We start from the raw sequence: 25,117 nt of genomic DNA, 5'->3' as shown, positions 1-25,117 counted from the left end.
CTTCTCCTCCTCCTGATGCATGTTCTGAAACCCCACCATGAGCTCCAGTGGGCTCCTTGTCACACCGAAAGTGCTGTCCAATGCGTCCAGATGATCAGTAAGGTTAGCTGAGGGTTGGCGTGTTTTCACAGTTCTCACCACATTAGCGGCCCACCCACTCAAACTTTCAATCAATCTCTGTCGCTTTACATCATCAGGGTACTGCCACTCATCTAACAACTGAGAGGTCTGTTCCGCCCAAGTCTCTTCCCCCTTAGGGGTGGGCATTATTCCAGAGAATAGGTGGAGCTTAACATAGCAGGGACTTTGAACCTGAGCATTTTTCCATTTATTCGCCAGAAACGTAAGGGAGGATACTACCTCAGAATTCTCACTTTTCACTGGGGGACGGGGACTAATTAGACATTCCAAACCCGACCACCCCTTCCCCTCACTCCTCAGAAATGATAGAACCCTGTATTTGAAGTCTCTGCCCCTAGCTCAACTTGTGACTCAGACTGCTCAACTACCTTCCCCTCCTCCTTGACAGTAGGGACAGGCCATGGCCCCGCCTCACCTGGGGCACCAATAGACACTGGCAATTCCACCGCCGTTAAATCAGCACTAGTCTGAACTAAAACAATGTCTGAGCCCGCCATTTTATCAAACCTCCGTGGCTACACTCTGAACTTTGCCAGCAGCTTTAACCGTACTCAAATATGGAATTAACAATTCATCCGGGATATGAATATCCACCCCACTCAACATGCACGCATTAGTTATCGATAACCCCATGGAGGCACACCAGTACTCCACCCTGTCAGCATCCATACCAGCAAAGACTTAAACACACAACCCACTGGTTCAGTGCCCAGGGCAATCACACAGCATCCAACAGAATCAATCCCGAAGGATACCCCCACAATTGTAACCCTGAGGTTCGGCCAGCATGTGCTCGTTTAGGGGAAGACGGGCTCTGGCCCAGCCAAACAGAGAAATCTCGTTTGTGTGGATGCTGCGTGATGTGTTGCCCGGTTACAAATCCGAACCTCAAACTATCAGACAGTACACCGTATGCAATTAACTGATTGAACTTTATAAATCTTAATCTGACTAGAGTCAGTAAAGAAAATAGAAAGAAAAAGGGACCATTTTAAGGAATCGGTCTAAAGTGCACATTGGAGCTCACAGAATCGTCCACTCATCCCCCATCAACCTCTTCCGAGCGTCACTGACCGTCAGACCCTCGCTCCAAGTCAACTCCGACCGGCTCTTTCCATTTGTGTCTTCTCACTTCATCTCTCGCTGACAGGAAACCATGAAGTCCTTGTTCGCAGACCCACAAGAAAGAACAACATCCTTCTCATTGGCTAGCATACATTCCAAAGTACCCGTTATCTCTAGTCATAACCCAAACATTGCTGCTACAGAGAAACCATTACTTTCGCAGTGAAACATTACAGAGAGGCCATTACATTAGCAGTGAAACCGTACAGCGCGTTACAGATGGGAAGTGTTTAGAGAGCAAATGCAGGCAAATGGAATTAGTTCAGGTAGAGATCTTGTTTGGCATGGACAGGTTTACATGCTATATTGTTGTATGACTCTATAAGTAACTATACAGTGTCTCTCTCACCTTGGTATCCTCATCCAACAGTATTCAGAAGGCTGTAATTTGAACATGTTGCAAGGGGGAATTTAGGCAAAAAATCTGATCACAGGCATTAATTTACGGAGCAGAAAAATGAGCAACAAGAGGCACCACTAAGTACATTGATATGCCCTTAGTACAATTTAGGTACCGAACAAATCCTGAGTGTGCACCTGCCACGTAAAGACTGCGACAGGTGAAATGTAAAGATAATGCACTTTATTGAAGAAAATCTGGTGGCCTAGAAATTGGATCAGATGCGCCATCTGTAAATTAAGCAACCGATGATGTCTCCATTATCTCAGGATTTGGACCATATAAGTGCAGTTTCCTCCATATTGGATTGGTCTTGTTATAAAGGTTAAATAAGGACCCCACACTGCAACCACAACTGGAGCCTCCAGTCAGGGCTTTTAATCATTTTTTTCCAATTTGCAGTTTATCAAGTGGACAAAAAAAACTGCATTTTAAATGACAATTAGCAGAGGTTCTCTTGGGATGATATTTGGAAAAAAAAATTCACTTTGGGCAGCATGGTCTCCAGGGGCTAAATGTGACCATCTCCACCTGCTGGATTGCTGTAGTTTCTGAGTCATGAAACCCAAGCTTGTTGACCAGCTACCCAGCACATCCAGCATTTCTCTTTACTTACTCTTAAGATTGGTCAGTAGAGTGAGCCCGAAGAACCAGCTCTGAATTCAGTGAACCAGATGTAGAGCAGATCCTGAGCCTTGGCACCACTGTCATCAGCTAAAGATTGTGGGCAACATTTCATCACCTAAACCTTAACCTCTGACCTGAGGATGATACTGCCTGCCAGCTGCATCTTCCTCAGGTCAGAACTTGCGCTGACCTCTCGCGTGCCAAAGTGGAAGAGCAGCCTCGGTGGTTCAGCATCGTGAAAAGCTGTGTGCCTCTGTTGAGGCTGAATGAAACTTTCCTTGGGGAAGGAAAGGGAAAAGCTTTTGGGGGAGCCTTGCACTCTCCATAGTAAGCAGCTGACCATCAGCTCCACTCCTTTCAATCCTGGGAAACGGCAAGGAGGCACTTTCAGACTCATCCAGTTGCTGCCAATTTCCTTTTCTTGTCTATAACCTCAGTCTGCAAGAGGTAAAGTTGTAGGTTTGTCTCCTGAGCTGTTCTGAGAATCTGCCTACTGTGATCACTTTTTAAGTTGTATACAGATATGAGGTTTAGAGAAATGATGCAGCAGAGGTGAGAGTGGGGGCTGCAGCTTGTGTGAGTAAAACGCTAAAGGGGGTAATGTATGGCTCAGAGATTGTAAAGGAAAGGAATGCTGCGAGCGGTGAGACTGCAGGTGTCAGAAACGAGTCATTGATGTCAGTGCTAACACCTTTACCTTTACAATTCTAGTGGGGTTACTGGACTTTTATTGGCATTGCAACCATATCCTTGGAGCTAATCTCCTGGCATTTACTTCCTCAGTGACCTCTATACACTGCAAGTAGAGTTGCCCTGACGGTTTTCTAGCCTTTACCAAGATGGGTGTTGCATTAGAGAAAATAGGCTCCTTGCAGCTTTCATTTCCCAACTGTAAAAGTTAGTGAGAGTGCTTCGTTGGACGCTGGCACATCTCTGAACATCTTTAAGAGCTGCAGGCTGCCTTTAAGTTACATCAGATTCTGATTTCCCCATATACCTCCACATCCGCCTGCTCCCACCCTCACACCAAACAGGCGAATATTCAATAAGTAGCGTGGGTAGTGCTGGCTGCTTGCCGATTCATTCCTTTGAGCAGCCTGTGCAAATTTCATGTCATCCTTGCGCACACATGGACAGCACAACACTTGTCAAGGCGCGATCAAATTTCTAGGCCGATGTGTCAAAAATCTGAAGTGGCAACTTCAAAATCACAAGAAGCAAGTAGTTCATGTAACTATAAAAATTCAAATAGATCAAATATTGTTCCCAAATGATGAAAAGCTGCATTCATATGCTAGATTTATATATGAAATGACCTTTAGTTTTTTAAATGTTAAATTATCCAAGCATAAACTAATAGATCCTGCTATTCATGAGAGTTTAATTGTATCTATTTGGACAAGTACTCTTTGAATTATATTGCCATTTTTTTAATATTTGAAAAGTGAACTATCAGTTTGCATACTTAACCTGGTGTTGGGTACCTGCTGGATTTGGGGAAATTAAGCAATACGTTAGTTGTCGTATATTTGAAAACATAGAATCTTTAAATTGAAATGCAATAATAAGAGTCAATTTATATGAGAGCTGCTATATTTAAAATGCAGTATATTAACATTTTGCCACTGTTAAGATGTTCAGACATTTTTAAATGAGTATTTGACAAAGACTGACAGTTAACAGCATGTAAAATATTTCAGGTAGTAACTCGTTTATTAATTATATATTAAAAATGATATCAATAACATCATGTATGTTAACCCTTTGACTTCATATTAAGGTCATGAATTGTCTACAAGATTCAGTCCTTCTTTGCAGAGAATTCAATGGCCTTTTTTTGATTAAAGTGTAACTTTGTATTTTTCATGTGAAAGTGTACTAAGATTTTTGTGAATATATGGCCTTTTATTTTGCCTCTCTGATGGAATACCTAAGGGACATGCTTACATAAAAGCAGATTTTAATGAATGTATGTAGCAAACCATACTCCAGTCAAAGGGTTAAAAAGGAGGCAATTCAACACAAAAGCATTTGATAACCTTTGAGGAAGAGGAAAGAAATTGACTATAAAATATTTTATGATGTGCATTTGATCCAAAAATGGACAGTTATATATACTGATTATAGAATTTTCATAATCAACTGTTGTTTTAAATTGACCTTTTAGTAATAATCATATAACAATATATTTTCACTGCGAATATTATTGCAGATTAATGATGGAATGATCTCCCATTTGGTGTCAGTGTAAAATGAACCCAAAAACTGTGTTCATTCCAATAGAATTGGAAAAATATATTTTAGAAAATAAAATCAATGAATAGCTAATTATGAGATTCAATCTTTCCTGCCCTTCTCCCTCATGTTATCTGAATACTTAAATACTGATTTAATAATTTAATAATTTTGAATTATTCATTATCCCCAATGGTAAACACTACTTAACTGGGCTATGCCCCTGTGTAAAAACTGCATTGGTATTTGTCCTATCTTATTCAAATGTTCTATGCAGACCTGTAGGGGTCAGTCATATGCTTCCTTTAAGTGTCTAGTGTAATTTAAGTGATTAAAAGTGACTTTAACAAGCTAAGAGTGGAGTGTTCAAAGAAAAGAGATCAAATAGATCATGTGAAGATTTATATAAAGCACGTTGAAGTAGTTTAGATTACTGCAGATGCTGACGGTCTAAAACAAAACGTTGGAGCAGCAAAGCCAGTCATTTGGCATCTATATTGAAAGAGATTCTGATCTTCCCAACTGAAAAATAATTGTAGAGATAGACCACTTAGCCACTTTAGCCACGTCTACCATTAATATATGACTAACTCCACATCCCTGCCTTTTGTCCCTATTCATTAATATCACTGAAAAACAGAAATCCATCACAGCTAGGTTTAAGGTTAACAACTGACCCAATGTCAGCTGTTTTCTGACAAAGATAGTTGTAGACTTCTCAGTCTTTTATGTCTAACTTCACTCTTGATTACCGGAGCACTAGTCCTATGTTTTTGTTACCTGGTCCTGTATCCTCCTATCTACCAAAATTTGATTCCTCTTAATTTTGTGAAATCTTTTATCAAATCACCCCATATTTTTAAAAATTCTAGGGCATACAACATTAGTTTGTGTAATGTCTCCTTGCAACTTAAGCTTTAGAGTTCAGGTTTCAATTGAATAATAATTGAGCATTTCCTCCAAGAGCAGACAATCAGTTCTAAGGTGGGCACAAGCACAGTTTTCCTGACATCTAAACAGGGATTGTGATGGCTGTGGTTTACTTCTAACCCTTTGTTTTTGAAACTTCTGGATATAAAGTTATAGCAATATAATCATGGAACAAGAAGAAAGGGAGACATTTATGCGTTCAGACACAGAGAGGAATTATGAAGGAAATAATATAACCATTGACTTGCTTAAATAACAGACAGAAGTATTGACACTAAAGAAGCAAGGTCCAGACATCAAACAAACCACTTTCCCATCTTTGCTTACCAGATCCCCATTGTTTTTGCTTTAAGCAATTTTTCCCATGATACCTATTTTTACAAAAGCAGGAGATTCACATTAATGCACTCAACACACTTTCCGCGTTAAGAAGTACTTTACTTCTCCTAATTCAGCACTTTGGAGCAGATCTTCTCCCCGCATGCCAGCATTTCTGTCAGACTACCTTGGGTTTCTTCATGGATATTCAGAAATCTAGCATGGGTGTGGGCTTAAGCTGGCAGAAGCATCTTCCACAATGCTTATCGTGCTGCCAAGTGCCCCTGTACTAAGCCGGTTTACCCCCCATGAGGTCTCTCAGGCTGGGAAATCTGCCCATTGAGCCTGCGCCAGGTTAGGTCTGGCACAAGTACAGCGGCCTCATGGAAATGAAGAGGAAGAAATGATTGTGGGAGAAGTTTAAACATATTTAGTTGCTTTTAGGTAGCTGGATGTTTTTTCCGGTTTTTTCTTAATATAAAATTTTAAGTGCTTTTTACTTTCAATGGTTCCTGGGTGTATTTTGAATATAAATGTCAAAAGGATTCACAAACATCCAATTTTACTAATACTTTTGGCAGCCATTGGTGCTGGAGCTGGGACATTACTAGATGTCAAAGCCATTCTGGGAGCACAAGCAGCCACTTGCACTGGGCCTCCTGGACATCAATAGGCAGTCAATTTCCCAGTGGAATACTGTGCCCAGGTCTTCACTGGAAGCATCAGTTCAGGTCAAATACAAGAAGTAATCTTGGGGCCAGCTGTAGACCGGCTCTATTATATTCACTACTTTGGTCACTATGCATTGAGAAAGGTAAACAATGATAGGGCAAACCCATTTCCAAATATCTCAAGTAAAATTTCATGGGCTTCCTGCAGATGACCCTTAAATCCCATCATTGATTTTGTCTGTAAGTAAATTCCATCAAGCTTCAACAATGTTGCATAATTCTCCTAAACTACCCGCAGCCCTCTGGTTTGAACGTTGACCTTAATAACTTCAGTTTAACTTTACCCTTGAATTGAAAATATATTTTGATTTGATCCCTAAAGCAGTGATTTCTGTCTCTCATATAACCAGGCAAATCCTTCCTTGGCTACTTAGCTTTGCTCAATTAATGTATTAGTGGACTGAGCTATTGCAACACTTTCTAGCAATTCTGTGTGGAACTGACATGAAATTTTAGGCTCCAAATCAAACATGCACAAACATCCTGATGGTACTCAATAGTATTTTGCCAATAATAGTCCGTTATTGGAATTCTCATAGAATCCAACAGTGGAATGCCATCTTATACTGGACCTATACCAGGTTAGACTAAGAAACAGAGATATTATTTATTTCAGTCAAAACGAATGTATGTGTAGAACCCAGGTAAGTAACAAATAATTTATAGTGAATTCAATTAATTATGTTGACTTAAATATTTTGTGATTCAATTTTTAGTTGGCTTATTTTGATTCTATTTGGTTTTTTTTAATTATTTTGAATGTTTTAGGATATCAGAGATATTCAGAAGTATTATTTTAACAATTCTGATAGTTGACTAAACGAGAATTGCGGCTTATTCAGGTCGCAAAGCATTTTGTAGCTTGGACTTGTTCTGGCCACGTAGCATGATGATATTTGCATCTGTAAAGTCCTGCAAGCAAAGGGCTCTCTGTAAGGATGATCAGGATGGCTTCCTTGAAGTAGGCACCACAGACAAATCCACGGGTACAGTGATTAACAACTGTGGGAGGCTTGCAAGAGGTGGCAAATTCTGAGCCAATTCTTCATTCTCTAAATTGAATGATGTCTTTTGAATCATTCCTCTTTGTATTGTAGTACCTCCATGCTAATCAGAATGTATTAAATTAATTATTCCCCACTTATTTTTCAGTTGCAGAGGATAACACTTGAAAATTAAACATAGCTGTTCTCTTTACAGATGCTGACTGTCTTGCAGTGTGTTCTCAGTTTCAGTTTCTGGTACAAGTAATGCATGTGAGATTCGAGTATTTTTGGCACATTGTTATTTTAATCAGAATAATGGAATCCTTGGCATAATATCTGTATACTCAGCACAACCTGCCTAACTAGACGTCGTAATCTATCACACACAATCACAAGAGTAAATAGTATTATTGTGATTTGATATTATCATTGGATTTTCATGAGATGTATCTCGATGCCCTTTCAACAAACACAGCATTGAATATATTTATACACATATAATAATAAATATAATTAAAAGACTTAGAATATGATCCAAATGTAAAAGTGTCAGGGTGAAAGTGCATTCTCAAAGATCAACAAGCAATTTCTTTTTTAAAAAATCATCAAATCTGAATCACCACATTTTGTGTTAGACTCTGTGTGACCTTTTCTAATACATATTCAGCCAGCTGTCTACTTTTCCTGTTTATTTAATGATAATTATATTCCTGCATGTAGGCATATTTCACCTTAAAGAAATCTGTTTCAAATGACATCTGTTGTGTTACTAACATACAAATATATAGTGCAGTAGAAGGGTTTCATGCTGCCAATTAGTCATATTTAATGAAAGAAGATAAAATTGCCTTTCAAAAATATTTTACATCGATTTTTGTTTGCCTCTCTTCATAGCTTACCAGAAGTTTCTGTGTTGATTTCTGACCTCCTTTAACAAGTGCTATCTTATTAACATAGTTAGTTTGTACTCATTGATTATTTTTTAATGATTATTTTGCCTAATTATTGACTTCAGTTTTGGTCAATAGTAGTTCCATAACAATAGAAATTATGTTGACCAAATAGTAGTTTACAAACTGGAACATCTTATGGTTTATGTGTTTTGTATGCAAAGCTTTTACAATTTAACCTATTTGATATAAAATTTCTTGGTGACATTAACCGCAAGAGAAGTGTTTTGCTAGATGTTTTGTTGTCTTTCTTTTTTGTTCAATTTTACTTTGCTTGAACCCATGTACTTCGAATGACTCTACCTGCCGCTAGGTTAGGGCTCCTATTTGCTTTCATAAGCCTTGTTGCTAGTCTTTATGTTGTTCTGGTTTGTTCCTTCTTACCCTGCTAACTTCTAGCTGGATTAAAGGGTAAGTGCTTCCCTGTAGCTGGCACAGGTCAGATAATCAGCATTGATTATCTGACAAATGCAATGTGTTTTTTTTCTCTCAAATCTCTCATGTTTAGAATTCTGTAGTTTAATACTCATGTTTCCTGAATTTAGGTTTGACATGAAAGCTTCCATACTGCAAATCCAGATGCATGCGGTATTTGCATAATTGCCCTCTCTCTGGCTTTTATATTGTAGTCAAAGGTTCCTCCTAGTAAGACTTGAATGATTCTTAACATTTCCTAACCTCCATGCAATGTAAATGTGAATTAACATCACAAAAGACATCAGTAATATATTTGTTCAATTATCTCTACAGCTAATTGACTGTGTAATGCTTGAAAACAGATTGCCTTGCACAATGATATCATAATGCCTGTTTCTTCACAGCAATGATTAGCACCACTGTGGTAATTATAGTCTACTGCCAGGATAAGCAGAACAAATAAATTCCACATTTATCTGCAAGCTCTGGTTTTCTGTATTCTTTCCATACTTATTGAACAACATGTGTTGTATCACATGAATGTTAGTATGTAAAGCGTTTAAAATCTGTGCGAAACAGAGGTATTATGACGTTACACTAAATTAACCTTTGGTGATCATTCTAATGCATTGCACATATTAAAATATTAGCCAACCCAATTGCTATTTGTTCAGTAATTATGTACAGCCTTTTCCCAAGAAGATATTCAACTTTATGCAAGAAAATAGCATTTTCATGTAGAATATATTAAAAATTGATTAGGATGTCCAAAAAAGATTGGTATTTAAAATGAAATTCCATTATTAAAATCCACTCCAGTGGATTACATTTACTGATCCACCACAACTTCGTTTATGTCAAGTAATTGCACATATGTTTTGATTTCAAAGTTATTGCATGGAGTTTAGTAATACAGGTTTTACTCATTGGAGACAATTGCAAAGGTTATGGGAGTTGGCAAATATGTATTTGGAGTATTCCAAGTGCAGTACTGAGGAGTAGATGATGCCATCTCTCCTTATGGAAAATACTCCTGTTTACTCATAGACTTAACGTTGGATAACAGGCAGAAAATTCCAGAACTTAAGACAGATCTTATTTCTATCTGTTCGATGCCTGACAAATATTCTGTATTTTGTTTTCCTTTTGCTGTAGTTCATTTTTGGTGGAAATACAGGGTAATTTGTGCATCCGATTCCCATGTAATGAAAAACACAAGACAGTATTCTTGTATTTGCACCAAACTCCGTTGCTATCCTATTAGATTGATTTGGTAGTTTGTATGCTTTAAATGCTACATATTTTATCATCTAAACACTGCTGTAATATTTTTAGTATTTTCAAATTGCAAATGCTACATCCGAGGAATGCAGTGCCACAATCTAGTGAATTTAATCAATTCACTTATGATGCATGTTTTTCTCCTGAACTGCAGTACACTATAAGCCACTTTAAAGGTACCAATCAAAAGCATGAGTGACAAATGTAGAATTCTACAAATTCATATAATTCAATTTTTATTGACATTTGTGAAATAAGGAAAGAATAATGTAAGTTTTCAAAATATAAATCAATATTAAATGCAGAGCCAATGTGCCCCTGTTTGTCCTAACTTTGGAAAAACAGCTGGCTATCTGATCAGCGTCACATTTAAAAAAAATATTTTCCATCATTTACTCAAAACAAGCTACTTGTAGTTCCTTGAAGAATCCAACTAAAATTTAGCATTTCCTGGCCCACTAGGAAATGATGGTGTCCTGCAGTACGCCCGTCATGTTCTTGTTATGTGCCTTTATCGAATGCTGGGATGTGACAAGGAGAATGTCATCCAGGCCAACAACATGTATTTTAATAAGACATTAGAAATATGCCGTAATAGTTTTGTTTCATTTTTTTTATTTTTTTGATGAATTTGTAAATCTCTTTGATGGTGAATACACAAAGGTATGTATCTTTGATACTTTCATTTACAAATGCTGAAATATAATGCAGATCAGTTTCTCATTAGAGCTTCAGTCCCCACAGAACATTCTCGCAGCTAGTTACTGAAAATGGATAGCTGCCATCAATCATTGTCATTTCTTCTTTTCACTTCTCCAGCTGAGGTTGACTAGTGTCATTGCTTGTTATTGTCCAAAACAGATCTTCATTCTTTTAATGTCAAAGAGATATGACATGTACATATTTACCAGAGGACTGTGATAGAAAGTCACCTTTTTCATGTCTGACATCTCATTGTAAACTTTGTGTAGGAAATGTTTAATAGATTTGCATGACATTAATTTTCTCAATGCTGTTAACAAGTTATAAAGAACTGCATTTGAAAATATGCTGTAGATTATTATCTTAAGTAAAAAGATTAATATGTATTTGAATTATAAATTAAAGGCTTCAGTTATATTCACATTCTCTAATATCCAAAAGATTTTAGTTGTACTGTTCTTAAAACAACTTACTATAAAAATTTCATAAGATGTAATTTTTTAATTCAGAGATTATTTTTATCTTTAGGGACTGATATGTGTCAATGATTAAACAGATTACAGCATACAAACCCACAATGGAGCAATGCAGTTTAATTTACTGCAATTTAAAACATTTTAATTAAGTTAAAGAAATCTCATTAATTGTGGAGTGTATCATTTGCTACCCAATAGACCATACGTACATGGGAAATTTTGTCTGGGTTAACATTAACTAATAGTTGTATCTTACAAATGTACCATTTTTAGTTTACTATGGGCATCTATAGTTATACACACATTCAATAGTGTACTGTTCTGCATTCCAGCATTATCCACTGCATTCATTTCCAGTATTATTAAATAAATAAAATGCAAAAGAATTACAGTGAATACCTTCATTGCAGTTTTTCACATTCTCTATTATCTCTTAGAACTTGTAGCTTGTTAGTTTAGAAAATGCATTAATCAGAATGATGGTTTAAGTTAAAACATTAAGCTATGTAAGCTAGTAGAACAGTAAGCTATGCTTATTATCTAAAATAATTTTCTAACAATGTGTAAACCTGTAAATCAGTATGAAATATTAACTTGTGTCACATTTAATTATTGATCAACTGTAATCATACTGTCTCTCAAAGACTGTAGTGATATTTCTATATTACAATAAAGTGCAATAAAATTAATCTGATCTGAGACGAATAACCTAAAAAAAAGTTCTTTCATTTTTTTCCTAAACTTTCTTATTATAAAGTTAGAAGCATATTTGAACAATGTAAATACTCAGTTTCAAAACCTGCGAAAGGGAGAGTGGCCTCAAAGGTTATTCATTTCTGAAGTATAAAAAAACCCCATGATACAGAGAAGAGTATTTTAATGCTTTACATTGGATTAAAGTATCAAAAAACTTGCTATGGAATTCTATTTAAATTCAATTTGGAGCAAACTTCATTAAGTGATCTGGTCGCTGATTCATTAACACATAAATTGTATTATCATTTTGGTGCTCGAAAGTTATACTAAATGTACTTCAAAATCCTCCTGAAAGATATTTTTTAAAGCAAATCTAATTCCCTCAGAATTCTTGTAATTATAGCTGTGGCTATTTATAGACTAATAATGTCTCTACGTTTTTAAATGTATTGTCATAGTCTAAGCCTGCATCAGTACTGTCCATGCAGAACTATTAATCTGTATTTTGAATTGTAAAACTAACTTGTTTTGAGTTCACTGAATACTTTGATGCTCAACTGCAAGATTGCCTTATGTTCTGGTCTCTTGGTCTCCAATATGCCACAATCAGAATCAGAATCAGGTTTAATATCACAAGTGTTTGCCGTGAAATTTGTTATTTTGCAGCAACAATACATTGCAATATATAATAATAAAAATCTATAAATTACAATAAGAAATATATTTAAAATAAAATTAAGTATGCCTACATCAGTTCAATTTGTGAAACAATTAGATAGTGTTAATGTAAATACCTATCAAATTCAAAACCATTTGTTTAGGAAAGAATTGTCTCCTAAATATTGAACTCTAGAAAACTAAAATTTCATCTTTTAATTTTTGAATGAGGATATTATCTTCTTGATGGGTATTTGAACCTTTTATTGTGAAACACTTTTAAAGAAAACTTCATTTTCTACTAATTTAATATTTACTAAATAGAATAAAAACACCAAATCAAAACAACGTGAATTCATTGTCACTTTAAAATTGAAATTTTTTTACACATCTCAAACCAACATTTTTTTTCAAATTTCCAAGGCAACTTTCCATTGTTTCATCATGAATTGACTTGCCCTAAACAGAATTATGCTCTGAATAATTAATAATAGTTGACAAAATTCACTTATCATAAATTCACTAAAGCTTACCTATGTTGAGAAATACAAATAAGAACACTTGCATTTCTAAACTGAAGGATAGAAATATGCAAACAATGGTAAGAAAGAGAATGATTTTAAAAATATAAGCTGTCATATTGGGATAGAATTTGAAAAAACCCAGTTCCTGTACAAAAACTGCACTGTTTGCAATAAATTGTGCAACTTGTCCTTAATTTGACTGACACTTCTAAGACATTACCAACATCTAGGGTGCATCTGACCACATCCAGAATGGTTTCTATTTCTGTTTCTTTTGCTGATTATAATCTTTTAGCTATGTATGTTGAGATTAATTAGTTACACCCTAGGTGCCTGTGCCTACAGTTTTGAATAGAAAGCATGAATGCTCCTACTTCATTAATTCATTGCAAATAGCAGATTGTAATCTTGCTTTGCCAGTCCTTTCTGTCGTTTTGTTTCATAGTACAGACATAGTGGCAGACTGTTTTCCATTTTGAAACCATTTTAATTCACAAAGAAGAATTCTGAATAACTTCATTGCATTTAGCGGCCACGCATGGTTTTACAATTATAGTCTTGCTTCTATCTTTTGGACAGGTTAGAGTAATCATGCCTTATTGATGCCATTAATTTCACATAAAAAATCTTTGCTTACCAAAATTGTATTTGTGTATATTTAAATGACTCCAATTCATGTCACCCTTCTGCTGATTATATTGTTATCTCTTGACTGTTTTCCTCCACACAATGTGCTCTCTGTAATCCTACTAATAAATGTGATTGGGTGTATGGAAGGTATGCAAAGATGTTGTCAGTGCAATTCCTCTGTTAATCCACCAGGAGGTACACTTGATCAAAAAGGATGGACATCCAGACATCACATGCAGATCTGAAAAATTCCTCCATTTCCGAATGTTCCTCATCCCACTCCCTCACAACTCTCACCCTCTGGCCTGTTCAGTGTCAAATTTATGGATGTCCATGGTTTGCCATTTTATTTCAGTTTTAATATATTTCTACATAAATTACTTTGGAAATGTAAATATGAAACTAATATTAAGTCTAAGTATTTGCTAATATTTGAAATCTGATTTCAGTACAGATTTCCCAGGACAGGATTGAGCATCAGTATGTTTGAACTCTTGCTTTACACCAGCATATCATGTCTAAGATGGATTATGTTGTTAAGCAATTGTGATTCCATTTTTGTGATATGCAGTATGAACTCTTTCAACAAATGTAATTTTATTTAATTTATCAGAATTAAAATTTGATATCAAAACTAGGATGACAAAAATAGACCAACAATGGAAACAATATGTCTTTTACTAGTTTTTACGATGGATAGTGCCAAAACAATCCTTAATTAAAATCTGAATTAGAATTGCATTCTGTGGAATGGCAGAATCTATTGTGAAAGGTATTATTTAGGGTCAACGTTAAGGAACTTGATTGGTACTTAGTTGAGATCATGTAATTGTGCAGTCTACTTTATTTTGACGTTACACTGGAGATGGCTACAACAATTTAAAGGGAACCTTGTACTGCATGGAAAGTTTTGGGAAGGTCGAAATTAACGAACAGTAATGTAAATGAGAGTAGTTAGTTGTGGTTGAGATGATAGGGTGATTAATTATCCAGTTGTGTTTGACGGATTTGTTGCCTTTCTCTAAGTGTGCCCTTTTCTGTATGTGTGCCTGGAAACAGATGCAGACAGAGCTCAGAAACATGGAATGGATGAATTTATCTCTGCCAATCCTTGCATGTTTGATCACGCAACACTCTTTGAAACACTACAAAGGTTGACACTGGACCACAGGCTTAACGATTCGTATTCTTGTTTGGTAAGCATATTGTCAATTTATAAAATTGCAATGATTTCAGAACAGTTGGAATTATACTTGAGATGATATTTTGCCATTTTAACCTAAAAGGTAGTTTATAAGCTGTAACAGTCAAAAATTAATATGAATGTGAATGTTACTTCTTAACCATTGCTTTGTTCATGGATTGTTGCCATTTATTCTTGCCAAAGGTTCCTCCATGAGATTTGGGATTTCTTCTTTTTTAACCATGCTGGGAAGGAAACTGAGGAGAAGTGTTGTTACCTTTGCCTGGAACTTTGGTTTTTCTTACACCTGTTACTGTTCCCTACCTGCTGAATAATTCTTTGACTCCATGTTACTTTCTCATTTATTTATTATCTGGTACTGGTAAACTGTCCCCCAGGTCCACAGCCTAAAGACCAGCAGTAACCCGCCAGCTGTCAGTGAACAAGCCTGATAGTCACTGGTGCCTAGTAACGGCCCCACTCTTCCACTGGTTTTCTGCAACTTTTCTCGAAAATCATCTAAGTCTTACCTGATTTTGCTTCAATATTATAAGCTATTCTGCCCAAAAAAAGTACCCCCCCCCCACCTATCAATTGCATTTGCAAAAATACTGCCATGAATAAGACCATAAGACAAAGGAGCAGAAGTCGGCCATTCAGCCCATCGGGCCATGTGTAGGATCCTGAGCTGGGCTATTGCTGGGCTGTCAGCAGAGACTGGGTTAGTGAATTAATGAATGGAAAGCTTAGACTGAGACCAAAGGCAAGCTTGTGTAAATTCCATCCTAGTTCTCGGCTTGCATTCTCTTTTTCTGTGGTAATAGAATTATAGAAAAAAATTAGTAATGTATATTTGTAAACACTGATAATATAGGTCATTATCACCACACACCCACACTTACCATATTTAAATTTTGTTACCGTTAACTCCTCTTTTAAAATTAATCCCCTTTGCACACTCCATTGTTGCTTCCTGAGTCTACCTCCCTTTCTTCTTCCTCTTCTCATTGCATATGATCTACCCAAAGGAGCTGGTACTCTTACAATACTACATAATTCCTCTCACATGGCCATTTTTGATGGTTTGGAGTCTTCATGAGGGCTTGATATAGTTTTTAGGGCATTATAAAAGGGCAAGATATATAACTGTCTCTCTCTCTAGTTTCAACATGCATGTCAAGTCCTCAATTTTTAATTAAGAGACAAATAGGCAAAACTGGCACCAATCAATTGATGCTCATTAGTGGCATGTTATCATCAGCTGAAATAAACCCCCACACAGGGGCCACTAATGCACAAAAAATGGGGTTCTGCAGTGGGGCTGAAATTTGTCCAAGATTTGGAAAAGCATTCCTGCTCCAGAGAAACACGCTGGATCTCATTCTCAGTCCCTGTACGTCCCTGCCCACAGCTTCACCAAGCTGTTCCCATGTCCACTTCAGGATAAGCTTTTCCTTTTGTAATTGCAACATGGAACGGGTTTAATTTGTCATCTGCATCTCCACATTCAAATATACTTACGTTCCAAAACTCCACCCACAAGTAATTCCAAAATCATGCCTATTTTTCACAGATTTTATAAGTTCCTACCTTCAATCCAACATGCAAAATTCCTTCTCCTCAAGCTGGTGAAATGGTTTGGGTCACCTTGATTCAGATTCTTTTGGGTGCTTATATAAACGGATTTATCACAAACCATTTATCAGAGTATATTTTGCCCAAAATGATAAATTGTTCTTCTACTGATGTTAAATCCTTTCTATTGATGCCCACAAAACATTGTCCAATGAAAGTATGTTATTTTTGCCAAAAGCATATTTATAAAGTAATATATCATTCATAATTACAGCTAATCATTAGTTCACATGTTTATTGTATTTTATTCTGTGGAATCACTTAATGTTATTGCCTGCTTACAAAACCTTTCTTGAGGGATTTTGATTTTCTGTTCCACAGGGGTGGTTTAGTCCTGGTCAGGTGTTCGTGCTGGATGAATACTGTGCCCGTTATGGAACCAGAGGCTGTCACAGACATCTCTGCTACCTCAATGATTTACTTGAAAGGGCTGAAAATGGAGCAATGATTGACCCAACCCTGCTTCATTACAGCTTTGCCTTCTGTGCTTCACATGTTCATGGCAACAGGTAGAGTTCAAAAACAATGTGACACACGAGCCCATGATTATCGTAATAGCTAAGCTACTGGACTTTTACTGGGATTACTTGGGAAAGATAAGCATTTACAGCCCAATATTTGTCAACATTACACAAGAAGAACATAGGAATCTTTTCCATGCAATGGTTGTGTCCAAATTTTCAATTCCATGCGGCTTTGGTACTAGTATGGCCATATCCCTGTCTTTTCATCTTGTTTTCTTTATAACCAATATATTTATTTAGATTAGCATTAGCTGAAGTTAGCATAGCCTAAAATTAATTGTTGATTAGTCAAACTGAAGTGCAAAATGATCATGTAATGGATTGAATCCCATGAATATTTGTAGCCAGATATAGGGGATTTTGGGAATTTTTTTTCTTTTTTTAAGGATATAGAAGTGGCTGGCAAGGACAGTATTTATTATTTAGCTCTGACTATATTTGAGAAATCATGGTGAGGCACCTTCTTGAATTGCTACAATCCTTTCGGTGAAATTACTCCCACAATGAATGAGTACGGAGTGGCAGAATTGAAGAGAGTGCTGAGGAAGTGGAGATATATTTCCTGATGAGGACGCTGTGCAACTTGGAGAGAAACCAATTGGTGGTCCTTCCATGCACTTGAAGCCCTTGTCATTCTTGGCAGTGGATGTCATGGGTTTGGAAGGTATTTTCAGAATAGCCTTTGCAAGTAACTCCAGTGATTTTTAAACATCTGTTCACGCTCTGACATGACAGATTAATTTCATTAATTTCTGTTTGCTGCCCGACCACTTTTATTTAAATGCTAAGTTTAGTTGAATTCACGCAGCTTGGGAGATACAATGGAAGATACTGCGTACATTTCATATTAGTTTTTTTTTTAATGATTCCAACACTTGTTTCAGGACTTTTGTTGGTTTCTGTGTGCTTTTATTTCTTTTTCATGTTTTTCTTTTGTTTCTTGTGCTTTGATTTTTCTTTATTTCTTTCATGCTTCATTGGTTCTGTTTCTGGCTTTCTGCAAACCAACTATCCTTTAAAGTGTGAAAGGGCCAGAATTGTTTATGTCACAGCCAAGTGTAGAAACTGAGGGGGACATAACCCTCAAAACCCCAGCAAATGAGCCAGAGATTGACTCAAAAAAGGAGAGAAAGGAATCTAGAAAAGGTTCTAAAAAGGAATCCAAGATGCAACAAAAACCTGAACCAAAAAGGTAAGTGAATTTTAAAATAGTATTGTGATAAGTAAAGATTGCAACATATTCATATACTTCATATTGCAACACAAATAGCAGATACTTCTATTTACACATATTTTCTTTCATCTTTATATTTCCTTTCTTTTGACAATCTTGTAATATTTCAGTTACTAGTCCAAAAAGATCAAGAAGACATTTTGTGTTTGTTGTTTAGCTGACCTTGAGAAGATATGTGATTAGTCTCTAATACACATCGCTCATTCGCCTTTTGATTAAGTCTCTCATAATTGCTCCATGCTACTAAGGTTTGACACCTGGCATCTTGGAGCTTCTATATAAAGGACTACGAAGAAAACTATATTCTTACAGAGCAGATTAATACTCCATTTTCCAGACTGTCTAATCAGCCCAAGCAGGAATTTTGACACATTCCTTATTTACTCAACATATGTCTAACAGCATGTTAAACATTTTGTATGTGATGTCATATAAAAGCTACTTTAGATGATAAAGGAAACCTGTTGTAGTTGAACCTCTAAACTTGTACAACTGGACTATCACTCTCAGATTGTCCAGGGTAGTTACTAAACCGACATCATTTGTCAAAGTAGCATAAAATCATTAAGTGTTTATTGGATATTCATGTTGGCAAGCAAGCAGCCTTCTAACCGAAACGCTGATGGTAATGTTGAAGGTGTGGAGACTAATTCACACTGATTGTGTACAAAGTCATAACACCTGTAAATTTTGAGATTTATTGTAGCAAATTAAATCATATTTACTATTTTAACACTTAAAATAACATTTAAATACGAAATTAAAATTTATTCAAGTCCACAATTATTAAAACATAGCTTTAAAAGCAAAAAGTTGTTATTCATGCATATGAAGGCTTCAGTTTAAGTGGAACTATAGTCATTTATAGTGAAATGCACAGGGTCAAATGTAGGTCTAACTGCATGTAGGTTTTTATACATGCTAAGGATAAACATTATCTTTTCATGTGGTGGAGTTTCAGTAAGTTGTCTGTTTGTATTGTTATTATTGGGTCAGACAGTGAGACAACAGTAGCTTGCAGTCAGTCAGAGAGTAGAAAGCAAATGTGATTCAGATGTTACAGGACAGCCTGAAGGTCAAGACTGACAGAATGACAAGCTGTCATAAAGAAGAAACTAACTAGCTGGTATCCAAGGTTCCAGTGTACAAAAATGGTTTTACTGTTTGATCAATGTCAATAAAGAAAGTAACAAAGGTTTCTGTGCAAAAATATTGTATCTAATTATTTGCAAACCTTACATGACAAAAAAAAATTGAATTCCTTCCCCCAAACCTTAATTTGTGGAGATAACTTTTATAAGAGTGAAAAGAAATCAGTTCGTTTAAATTCATGAAATGCCGCAACTATTAATAATGAATGCAAACTGTTAATTTTTTTAAAACATGTCTTTACTCTGTCTAAATCACGCATATTTAAAAAGGTGCAGGAAACTCCACAGGAAGATAAGTATTTATCCTGTCCTTTATTTGAATAAAATATCGACAGTTGTTCAAATGATGGGTGGTATTTGTATTTCTGTAGCACTTCTTTCATCTTTAGAATTCAAATTTAATATTTATAACTAAATTAACATTTTATATATAAAACAAGTAACTTTGCTCAATCATGTTAAAAAACATTTCTAATTTGGCCGATTATTTTTTAAGGAGAATCCCGAGCGATGAAATCCATAGCAAATAGCATGGCGAGGGCTTGATTATTTGTAAATTTTGACAAAAAGCATTGGAAATTTTATTATTTGTGACATGGCCTGAGATAGGAGACTGTGAGGAGAGTGAAGCTGACAGAACTGGTGCTAACCACTGTGACAAAGACTTGAAAAACAACCAACATGACATCTTTCCTATCACGCTGCCGAAAATGTCATCTTTGTGAACGGCAATGAGAAAATGGTTTGCCGAAGTTTTGAAAGGTAGAGTCGAAAGACGCTCATCATGTCAGATGTAATATAGTCCACAGCTGTTTGAGAAAAGAAATCCTAGTAGCCATGACGGGTTACAGTTGGCAGGCCCTCCGAGACATGGAAACCACTCCAAAGTAGCTATAATTGACTTGTGGATTGTACTACTTTTGTGGTCAGATGCTTACATCTTGGCATCCGCTTTGAAAATACTCTCAGATTTTTCCAGTTACTATGAGCCGTTGCAATATAATATCAGAATCCATTCCAATTTTTTAGAATTTGTCAGCTTTATTTCATAACATGGAATACATGTTGTGAAGGTATACAGTAGGTTTATGGCTTTAGTAAAGAAAATCAAGCCCTTTTTGTGAACAGAACTTCCATTCTGAATAGAAATATAGTAATTTTGTATTACAGGTTGATCAAAGTTGTAATCTCAAGGACTCAAGTATTTTCTATGGGCTTTCCATTTTGGTTAAAAAAAAGCATGTTTCTCGTTGATATAGGATAGCCCATTTTTGTTCATAGCTTAATTTTTTAAATTGCTCTTTATTGGCACGTGACAATTCCAAACTTCAAACTATAATGCTATAAAATCTCATCTCTTTTTCTATTTGAATATGTTAGTTTAACAACTAAATCTCTGCATTTCAGAAGGGTCTTGAAGTACACCTCATTTATATCAGCTTCTGACATTTTTCTTTTTTTATGAATAAGAAAAGAAGCAGCTTGGTCCACTGAGCTTCTCCAAAGAGTGCAAAAAATTGCTTTCCGAGCTCCAGAGTACAATCTCATGTGGGATGATTTGTGGTATTAACAACTTTTACCTGATTGGTCACTGCAGCACTGCAGTATAGATTGTAATTTCTGAGCCTAAGGTCACAATTGATGCTTGCAAATAATGAGAAATAAAGCTGACCAATTAACCCCTGACAGGAGGTTTATTAGAGGTTCTGTAATCCTTTATCATGCTTTTGTGTTGCCAAACAGGCTGGTGCTGGGGATTTGCACAGCTTAAAATATACACTGAAGGAGGCCCATGGAAAAGGACTGTTTATTCTATTCACAGTCTACTCACACTACAGAAAGGGAGACTGAGCTAGTGTAGGCTGGATAGTAGAGTACAAATCCCTCTCTGCATTTGACTGAAGAACCTGGTAATGTTGTTTGTCTGGGCTGTTGCTTCCTTTCGTGAAGGGATTAGGTTGGCTTCTTTCCTTCTTATTATGGATTATGGGCCGGTGTAAATAGTTGGGAGCTATCCATTTTGTTTAACCTGAAGTTGTGAAATAATAAGGAAATGTTTATTTGTGCAGGACTTAATTTGTTCCCTTTTATAACATACACTTCATCTAAAACTTAAGCCATATGGATAATAGCCTGGGAAAAACAACCACATAGTTTTAATGATCAACTCCTTGCTTACTAAGTGCAAAAGGTCAAAAAAGTAGAAAAGGATATTTAAATTGTATCATGAAGAAAAGGTTTTAAATCTCCCTTTTGCTCATCATCAAAATCCTCAAATAAGTGTGAGGCAAAAATGCAGCATTTATGTTTTAATTTTTCTGTTTTTTAATCAATAAAGATGAAATCAACTCTTTGAACAGTAATTGTACAATCTTATAAATACAATTCATTACAACACAAAACATGCTACAAAATACATTTAATAGAACTACTGGAGCGAAATTCTTCCAGCCGGTTAGCCTCTGAAACCACTAAAACATCTCATGAACGACACCAAAAGACAATCGTGTGTCAGTTTACTGTTTTGATTAGAAAGCTGGCACAACCAAAACATAAGCAAACTCTCCTCTATCCATCATCTCCATACCACAGGTGTCCCTCAAGTAGGGGGCATAAATACCCATTTAACAAGGATGAGCCCGAGTCAAAGGGTAAATTATTGAGTAATTTTTGGGGCTAGAGAAGCAGGTGCTTTCCTTCTGGGCATTACCAAATAAAGCCAGGCCAGAGCTTTGGCTTTGCCCCTTACTCCAAAGAACCCAGCTTCCTCCCCCCCCCCCCCCCCCACCACAATAATGTGTCCTGTTCTACTTGCTGGTTGCACTCCACCACATTGTGGTGGGCTAGAAGAGACAGACTGCCCTAGGCTCTCATATCCACTGTTGGTATACCTGCTTTAAAGGGAGGTCCAATCCCAAGTCTTTTTCATTGCCAGCACTGCATTATATAATTTTCTATGCCCACACTTTGTTTGATATCCCCAGAAGATTCCAGTTACCAAACTTTAAACTCAGCAGAAAAGTAAAATGACTCACTTTCTCTGTGTTTTGTAATCAATAAACTGTTAAGGGAGTTTCTCTGCTTTTGCAGTTGTTAGAACTCATTGTAACTTAAGTAACGTTAATAACATTGAAAACATAGAAGTGAATACAATTTGACTGTAGGTGATTACGAACTTATTAAAAGCAGATTTTCCATGTGCAATTCAACTCTTCTGCCTTAAAATGGCAAAACGTTTTATTCTAAATTCCTATCATTGAGCATCAAACAGTACAGCACAGGAACCAGCTCTTCAGCTTACAATATCTACGCCAAATTAAACTCAATCTCTTCTGCCTGAACATGATCCATATCCCTCTGTTCCCATTCACATGTCTATCTAAAACCCTCTTAAATTCCGCTATCATATCTGCTTCCACCATCCATTCCAGGCACCTGCTCTTCTCTGTGTGAACAAAATCTTACCCTGCACATCTCCTTTAAACTTTACTCTCTCACCTTAAATGCATGCCCCCAGTATTTAATTTCTTCCGGTAGTTATTCTTTGTATTTATTTCTCGTACTGAACTGAATGTTGCAAACAGACATGAAAGAACACAGTTAAATGTTCTTTTCCCTGCCTCCAGGCCCGATGGAATAGGGACAGTCACAGTGGAAGAGAAAGAACGTTTTGAAGAAATCAAGGCCAGACTGCGTTCACTACTCGAGAACCAGATTACTCATTTTAGGTAAATACAAGCAGATAAACCATCAAGCTGGTTGATGTATTTTTTTACTTCTTTCCAGTGGTACATAAGTCTGTTTGATTTTAAGATACATACAGAAATGGTACTTTGTTTAATATTATTTTTGTATTAGTTCTGTGCAACTTTAAAGCACCAGGGGGGAAAAAAAAAGCCATTCCAGCATCAGCTACAGAAAGAGCAATAGTTGGTGAGGAAAAACATCTGAAAAGAGTGGATACCCACACCAGGCCATGCAGCATCTGTGGAGAAGGTAGACAATTTATCCCATTATCATTGCACCATAAAATAGCCTACAATGTCCGGAGTACAAACAGGTAAATCCAAAGGATACTGTCAATGGTACCTTCCTCCTCAACAAGAAGTGCTGGCTTACAACTTTCTCTAATCTATTCTGCTGGAATAGTGATCAAAACATTTTATGTTTTGTTCTATAAGGTGCAAGTGAGTTTATTAACATTTTTTCTGCTTTAACTTCTGTTTGAAAGGAAACAAGATACAAAAAAACTAATGAAACTAATCATAAATGCCTGAATTGTTATTTTCTTAAAATTCTTATATATTACTGGATTTTTGTGCTCTATAGAATGTCTTTTCTGAGTTGTGTTTTTACATCCCCATCAAAGATTGCTGAGAAAGTGACAGTGACAAATTTGTAAAAAGATAGACTAAATAATTAACCTTAGTCCAGGAAGACAGCAAGTAAAAAATAATGTGGACAAATGTGAGGGTACTAACTTTGATAGAAAGAAAATAAAACATAATTTGTAATAGAAAAGAACAGCAATTAAATATCATTATGCAGAGAGATTTAGGTGTCCTTGTACTTTAATCACAGGAGGTGACTTTGCAGGTACAGCAATTGGGAAAGCAAGCTACATGGTCACCTTTATTGCAAGAGATTGGTGTGCAAGAGTAGGTAGCAAAGTTACAATTGTACAGGGCCTTATTGGGATCATTCAGTATTCAATATTCAGGAGGGATAGACAGGAAAGAAAAGGAGGTGAGGTAGCATTGCTGGTTAGAGAGGAGATTAACGCAATAGAAAGGAAGGACATTAGCCTGGAGGATGTGGAATCGATATGGGTAGAGCTGCATAACACTAAAAGGCAGAAAACGCTGGTGGGAGTTGTGTACAGGCCACCTAACAGTAGTAGTGAGGTTGGGGATGGCATTAAACAGGAAATTAGAAATGCGTGCAATAAAGGAATGGTAGTTATAATGGGTGACTTCAATCTACATTTAGATTGGGTGAACCAAATTGGTAAGGGTGCTGAGGAAGAGGATTTCTTGGAATGTATGCGGGATGGTTTTCTGAACCAACATGTCGAGGAACCAACTAGAGAGCAGGCCATTCTAGATTGGGTATTGAGCAATGAGGAAGGGTTAGTTAGCAATCTTGTCGTGCGAGGCCCCTTGGGTAAGAGTGACCATAATATGGTGGAATTCTTCATTAAGATGGAGAGTGACATAGTTAATTCAGAAACAAAGGTTCTGAACTTAAAGAAGGGTAACTTTGAAGGTATGAGACGTGAATTAGCTAAGATAGACTGGCAAATGATACTTAAAGGGTTGACGGTGGATATGCAATGGCAAGCATTTAAAGATCGCATGGATGAACTACAACAATTGTTCATCCCAGTTTGCCAAAAGAATAAACCAGGGAAGGTAGTGCACCCGTGGCTGACAAGGGAAATTAGGGATAGTATCAAGTCCAAAGAAGAAACATATAAATTAGCAAAAAAAAGCGGCACACCTGAGGACTGGGAGAAATTCAGAGACCAGCAGAGGAGGACAAAGGGCTTAATTAGGAAAAGGGAA

General features: G+C 36.4%; 1 protein-coding gene across 6 annotated transcripts in view; it reads left to right on the top strand.

The window, feature by feature from the left end:
* Positions 1–25,117, top strand: part of cadpsa (Ca2+-dependent activator protein for secretion a) — a 453,076-nt gene that overhangs the window by 308,492 nt on the left and 119,467 nt on the right. For all 6 annotated transcript variants that reach the window (XM_073072303.1, XM_073072304.1, XM_073072299.1 and 3 more), the window contains exons 12-14: positions 14,886–15,022; positions 16,966–17,153; positions 23,180–23,281. In XM_073072303.1, coding sequence (XP_072928404.1) covers positions 14,886–15,022; positions 16,966–17,153; positions 23,180–23,281 — 427 coding nt within the window. The remainder of the gene's footprint in view (positions 1–14,885; positions 15,023–16,965; positions 17,154–23,179; positions 23,282–25,117) is intronic.

This window comes from Hemitrygon akajei, chromosome 19 (genome assembly GCF_048418815.1).
Source record: "Hemitrygon akajei chromosome 19, sHemAka1.3, whole genome shotgun sequence".
Lineage (NCBI taxonomy): Eukaryota > Metazoa > Chordata > Chondrichthyes > Myliobatiformes > Dasyatidae > Hemitrygon > Hemitrygon akajei.
Note: the sequence above shows the minus strand (reverse complement) of the source record. Positions and strands in the feature narration are given on the sequence as shown.